This window comes from Lolium rigidum, chromosome 7 (assembly GCF_022539505.1).
Source record: "Lolium rigidum isolate FL_2022 chromosome 7, APGP_CSIRO_Lrig_0.1, whole genome shotgun sequence".
Lineage (NCBI taxonomy): Eukaryota > Viridiplantae > Streptophyta > Magnoliopsida > Poales > Poaceae > Lolium > Lolium rigidum.
Window position 1 is genome coordinate 262,727,222 of NC_061514.1, and position 6,961 is coordinate 262,734,182.

The 6,961-nt window shown below is 41.8% G+C and overlaps 1 protein-coding gene across 1 annotated transcript; it reads right to left on the reverse strand.

Annotated features, from left to right (window-relative positions):
* Nucleotides 1–449: 449 nt before the first annotated feature.
* On the reverse strand, nt 450–5,668 carry LOC124676312 (probable arabinosyltransferase ARAD1). The gene is made up of 3 exons (XM_047212391.1): nt 4,712–5,668; nt 1,861–2,226; nt 450–756 (listed from the first exon to the last, which is right to left on the reverse strand). The coding sequence occupies exons 1-3, from the start codon at nt 5,654–5,656 to the stop codon at nt 568–570; spliced, it is 1,500 nt and encodes a 499-aa protein (XP_047068347.1). The 5' UTR covers nt 5,657–5,668; the 3' UTR covers nt 450–567.
* Nucleotides 5,669–6,961: the final 1,293 nt, after the last annotated feature.

Here is a 6,961-nt window from a genome sequence, read left to right on the forward strand (position 1 = left end):
ACTATCTAGATATATTTTAGTTAAAGATAGTTGAGACCCATATTTTTAGACGGAGGGAGTATCTCAATTAAATCCTTTGAGACGTGTATGTGGAAGGTACTTCAGTGTACAAAGCAATTTTCAACACTTGATTTTTCAGAGTAAGGTTCATTAGTTAAAAAAAACTACATTGGTCATATTTCAGGCACCATAATCAAGGTGCCAAGATTGCTTCTGGTACATCATTCGTATTCCGGCTTGTATATGTCTCCAGAAGAAACACTATGATGAATATTGTGAATAAAACATTCTGTCTCAACATGACATTTTGACAAGCGAACAACATAAATAAAATAAAATAAAATAATACAAATACACCAGTCAAAGTGCCGTCCTACATTGCTGACTCTATTCAACATCTACTTGAATAATTTGAAGGACTTGATCAGGAGGTTACGTGCAATCAGGAATTATACAGAGACAATAGGGTCCTTGCTGTACATATATATAGCGCTGCAACTTCCAAAATTCAGGCGATGTATCCACAAAGGTTGAATTCCTTCAGGCCACGAAAGCCATCTATTTTACCTATCTAGAATTAGATATCTCACTCGGAATTGAACAGATGCACGAGCAATCAGTTTCGTTAGTGCCTCTTTCAACCATGCGTTTGTTACGATTAATCAACAGCTTGATCAGAGGTGCCTTCACGGAAACTTGGCGCCATATTTCATTCACTGGTCCATTTGGATCTTCATACTCAAAGTAATGTTTTACCTGCAACATAACAGAGGTTCAGCAAAGAAACTACTAGTTAACGGCCAAATATGTCAAAAGCAGTATGGATATGCATTACACTCCATAAAAGCCAAAACCTCCTGCAAATCCTTGAGTCTCTTGCAGTAAAAGTTTAACACCGGGGTGCTATTTTTTTACAGTAAAAGCCGATGGCATATCCCTGTCAATTAAAAGCACCGGAGCAAATCGGATTTTACTTAACATGAGACTTTGGCTGCTTTGTAGCCTAAACTATATGCTCCCATCCATGATGAGCATAAATTACCCCATATTCAGTGTCTAAAAAAAGGAAAATAAATCATATTCATAAAGCAACTTATTTTCCAAGCAATTGGAAACTAGTACCAACCATCCATGAAGTTTTTCCAACTAAACGACAATAAAGAAAGAAATGATCTTTCTAGTTTGCACCAATGAGCCAAGTGTCTGTTGCTAGTAATTTTGAACATATAACCAGCTTTAACAGCAAAAAACACTTAATCAAACAAGTGCAGTTAAGTTGTTGAGCTTTTAATATAACTTCCAATATGGTAGTTATATGACTATTCACAATGATGTTTTTAATTACATTGGCTTGTGCAAAAAAAAAGGCTGACTGACATATTATCAGGTTCTCAAAGTTTACTGATATGTAGAATCGCTCCTCTCAGTCATCTGAAACTAACTGAACTTGGCATGTGAGTGTGTTTCTATCTCACTAAATCATATACAATTCAGGGTGATTTGCATTTGTACTCTATAAAAAATCCCAGTATTATGAGATAGTGCAACTGGAAGAAAATCTATATAACTATTACTCAATCAGATATATTTTGTTTCAGATATATGCACGAAATCTGTTGCTAATACTCCCTCCGTTCACTAATGTAAGACCTTTTAGCTTTTTACAGATTCACCCATTTTGGTTCATATCTAGTCCACTTTTAAAGTGTAGATTCACTCACTCTGGTCCCTATGTGGTCCACTTTGAAATATCTAAAAGGTCTTATATTAGTGAACAGAGGGAGTAACTGAGATACATACAGAGAAAGACGTAATAAAGATGCATACGACAGCACCAACTAAGAAAGATGGAGAACTGACCCTTTGTATTTCTCTCTGGTACTCCAGAATCCGCTCTGAACTGACTCTTCGAAGCATGGAAGTTAAGAATCCAGGCTGTACAGCCTTGCTTGTGTCCACAAAAATTGATACATTACTGTAGTCTATTACATCTTCAAATGGTAACTCGATGTGATCACTAACAATAACAGGAACACACAAGCTGACAAGTGCATCAAACAGTCTACATGCTGAGGGAGTATCTCCAGCAGGGTGCAGGCAAAATTTGGATGAGTGCATTCCTTGTGTGGCCATACGCCGACTCACCCTTGATTGGGCTCCATGTTTTATGATTACATCTCCCTCATTTTCAAGAACTTGAAACAGTGTATCCCGGACCTTCCCACCCTACATTATTAAGAATAATCAACCATACTAAGTAGTGCTTTGGCATAAACTGAAATAAGTAATCAAAGAAAGATAACATTGACTATGAGTCTATAACCTACATGGCTAAGAAACAAAGAAGGGCGTGTTCATAGTAAATAAACTCAGGAAAAGGAATAAGGACAAGTGCAGATCATCCCATAGCTTAAGTCAGATGTGGGAACTATATAACTTGAAGGGAGATAAATGTGAAGACTTGAGGAGCACATTTTGGTATTAAAATAAGGCTCTGGAAGTTTTAAATCATGCAGTTAATAGCATACTTTAAAGCATCTGTCTGCCACATTTTTTTGTAACACTTGGGTCAATTCGATATATGCCAGGGCCAACTTTGCATATTTAAAAAATGACATGGCAAAAAAAAATGTCACTGCCAACAGTTGAATAGATCAATGTTTGCCATTGTGTTAGTGTTCCCTCTCTGTTCTCTATTCTCTCTCTTGAGTAAAAGCAGAACATGAAGGACTAGAACTATAAAGGAGAACACAGGATAGTTTAGGCAACATATGGCTTCTTTTATTAGCTTTTGTAGCAACTGATGCTACACTACTCAGCAACAAATGCCTACTTAACTTAGCAACCCATGCTCACCCCAGCCACCTATGCTAGGACCTATTTATACTTGTACATGACCCTTTAGATTGTTGCCATGTGGCACAATCCAAACCCTACACCATGCTTCTAGAATACTCTACAAACTCTAGATATTTCATAGTACTCCTAAATATCTTACTCTAGAACATTCCTAATTCTAGAGTTCTCCCTACATACCCTGTATACTTCATGACTAAGCTAGATCCAACTACATTGACAAGATTACGGGCATGTTTGGTTCCTAGCCACAATTTGCCAAGCCAAAATTTGGCAGCCATAGTTTATTTGGCATGTGTTTGGTTTTTGCCACACTTTATATGTATGGTCCATTTGTCATAGACTCAACTTTTTTGCCAAGTTTTGCCAAAGTTTGGCTTCAATATTTTAAGCCACAATTTTGTGGCTAGCCACCCTTTTGTGGCTAACCACACTTTGGCTTGGCAAATTGTGGCTAGGAACCAAACAGACCCTACTTCTAACAGCAAACACACTGCAGCATGCCTATCTATTCAGTACACAACCTATGTGCACTGTTGACTCACACAGGACACAAATCATGCGCCCCTGTTCACACACAACCTATGTGTGCAGATCACACCATGACATGATTACATTCAGGCTAACACATTGTAGCAACGGCGTATATCAATCTAACCCTTTACAGTGGCATCTTTCATAAGTCCCTTTTTGTAGTGGCAATTTTCCAGTACACAAAGTTGGCAGTGGCTTATATCATGTTCATTTATGGAATAGTGTTGAGTTTCAATAATGGTTCTCTGTTAACTATTTCCACTGACTATTGTATACTATGCTCAGATGGTGCATTTATTAACTTCACTCTTGTTCCAAAGAAGTTATGCATCATGCAGAATTAAGTAGCGGACATTGGATGCAACAATTGCAAGTGGAAACAAGAAAAACTGAATGCAGCTTAAACCTTTGAGTCATGTTAGACACCTAGAAGATGAATGAACAAGAAGGGCATAAGGTAGAGGAACTGTTTGCAGTACTGTGGCAGGGTTTGTCTCTGCAATAAATTATTAACTAGGTAGATTAGCATGTACAAGAGACTGTGTTTTAAAAACAGATGTGGTTTGTGGAATAGTGAAAGACTACAACTGAACAGTACTTCAATTCTCAGCAATTTATGTAGCCAACAAGCCCTTAAATTTGCAACAGTTTATCTAATATAAGAAGGGAGTGACTATTTCTCAGACAACTTAGAAATAATTATTTCTCAGTCATCATTCATAGCTGCCCGATGAAGTCAACTTAGAAATACTTACACAAATCTCAGTATTTAGATCGGGTGGTTCTTAGTGTGGACCTACAAATAGCTATTTCTCAGTCGTGCAAGAAATAGTTATTTCACTTGAGGAGATTGTATGTGTTACCACTTGAATGCCAAATGGTGCCCTCGTCGAATTGTCCTACGATATTGGTCCCATGATAGAGTGGCGTTCCTATTTACACGAAGCAACCTCACCCATCTAAATAAACTAAATCCAGTGTATCATATCCTAAATTTCTTTTCGCGTAACTTCATTTTATATGATATGATCATTCAAAGACAGGAATTTGACATCATACGAGAGTGCTCTGAAGATCTAAACACAACTTAAATTTAACAATAATCACACAAAAGCATCGTGTATATCTGAAAACTAAGTAATACAATTATTATCACGTAGTAATAATAGAGTAATTTCCGGCAAAGGCTTGTTTTAGCAAAAACTAATATGCGGGGTAATTTAAAATGGAGGGAATATCACATAGGTTTGCTTCAAATGCAAGTGCTCGATGCCCCAAATTTGATGAAGTAATACTTATTATTTGATACCCACGAACTTACCTCCTTTCGGTACCGGTTGCCCATAAAGAACAACAAGGCTGGACGAGCGTCAACACCGACATCACCCTTGAAGGGGTTGATGCGGTGGGAGTAAGGCAGGATGACATCCTTGACGAGCGAGGCCTGATCACCACGCAACCGGCCGAAGTCAGAGATGAGGAGTACCGCATTGCTGATCCGGTCCACCACCTTGTAGAGCGCGTTGGGATCCTGGCAGATGAAGACGTGATCCCTCCCTCGGTGCCGCCGCCAGTATGGCTGCCGCTCCAGCCACTCCACCAGCTCGTCCTGCATGGACTCGTCGCTGTACAACAAAGGCGCCACCGTGGCCTCCGCCCCGGAGGCATTGGCGGCTGCCGGAGGGCGGATGGGGTTGACGACGAGGCTGAGGGAGGAGAAGAAGGGCACGTAGAAGAGGTCGGCCTCGGCCGGGTCATCCACGCGGGCCACGGGGCGATCACGCGGGCCGCGGCGACGGAGGTCCTTGAAGAGCCACCACTCCGCCGAGTGCTGGTGTCCCGGATACCGCAGCTCCTCGTCTGCCAGCGTCGCGCCCACATCCGCGGACCCCGGCGGAGCTCGCGCGGACATGTAGCTGCGTACGACGCCGTAGGTGAACTTGGACGGCAGGTCGTAGAGGTAGATCTTGACGGGGGAGGGAGGGGCAGAAGCGGCAGAAAAGGCGGAGGTGGAAGCGAAGGATTGGGAGAGGCGGGAGGCGGAGGGGCCGGAGGGGGAGAGGAGGAGGAAGAGTAGGGCGAGCGCCAGCGCGAGGAGGAGGAGGAGGACAGGGGAGGGGCGGCGCGACGGCATGATGCGGGCGGCGAGTGCGAAGAGGGATCTGGGGAAGACGTATCGAGGGGGAGGGGGCGACACCAGCGCCGATGCCGGCAAGATGAGAGGCGACGGTCGCGGCTTGCGGGGCGGCCTGCCGCGCTCCCACATGTGGCCGGCCGCAGGCGGGCGCGCGTCCTGCGCCGTGATGGGACAACGGGCGGCGGAGGATCGGAGCGAGTCGGGACGACGGCGATTGGGGCAAAGGAGTGGGCTTAGTGGCTCCCACTAGCTGTGCTACTGGTTTTAGGTCCCACAGGTCGGTGGCGCGGCAAAAAAATGAGGGGAAAGTGCCATTTTTTTTTTCGAACTCAACACACCTTCACCATTTATATAGAGCCAAAAATTACGAGAGTGGCAAAATGTAGGACGGGTTACATGTAGCCTTTTTTGAAAATTCGAAATTAACAAAAAAAAATTGAAAAATATGAAGAAAAATTCTATATGTAGACAAATGATTCATATTAGCATTGTACAAAAATTCAGTGTGAGATAATCTGTAATCTAGGCAGTGCAAAATTAGATCAGTGTAACTTTTCAAATCTCTCAAGATTATCATATTTTGTCATTTTTTTGTAGCGTAGAGTACTAAGTACTTTGCTTAGAGATTTTGCAGATTTGTAAAATACGTCGTTGACTATATCTAGAATTTTTGAAACTTTTGTTTCAGAAACTTTAAGAATACCATGCTACGTGTATCCCGGGCAACATTTGTGTTTAAATCGGGTGGACCTAGGAACCACACATATCTACCCGCTGACAAGGACGATTCAAACCTTGCTCGATGATAAACTTCTACACCTAAGTCAACCTTGTCCAAGGGCTGACCCGTGGCACGTCACATCCCACCAAACCGTTGGGTGCTTGATATGGGATGGCCCATGAAGGCCCGTCCATAAACGGGATGTGTCGTGCCTACGCATTGGCTTCTCAATAAGGCACGGGATGGCCCCTCAAGTAAATAGGCGGGCCCGTAGTGCGTCGGGAATTTATGGGCGTTGGCTTCATATGTCTTGTTTGTCTGATTATTTCGAACAATTGAAAAAATAAATGAAAAAATAAAAATATAAAAAATAAGAAAAATATGGCAAAGTGTCACGGATAATAGTTGAACGTTTTTCTGACACAAATACATTATGGAAAACCCCAAACGGTGTCATCTTTATTTGGTAATATATTGGACAATATTTATATGATATATGATCTAGGGGAAAGAATTCGGAGCTCATAATGTGTCAAGCCATGCTTGCATGCATTCCTTAACACTAGGTTTGGCCCTATGCATAATAACAAAGCCATTTTGAATTTTGTGATACAAGTAGAGACTAATTATTCCTCTAGTTTCGTAGGCTACAACATCCAGTGATGATATTTTCCATTGTAAATTTCTTGGAGTATCTTCTTGGCGACCGAGAA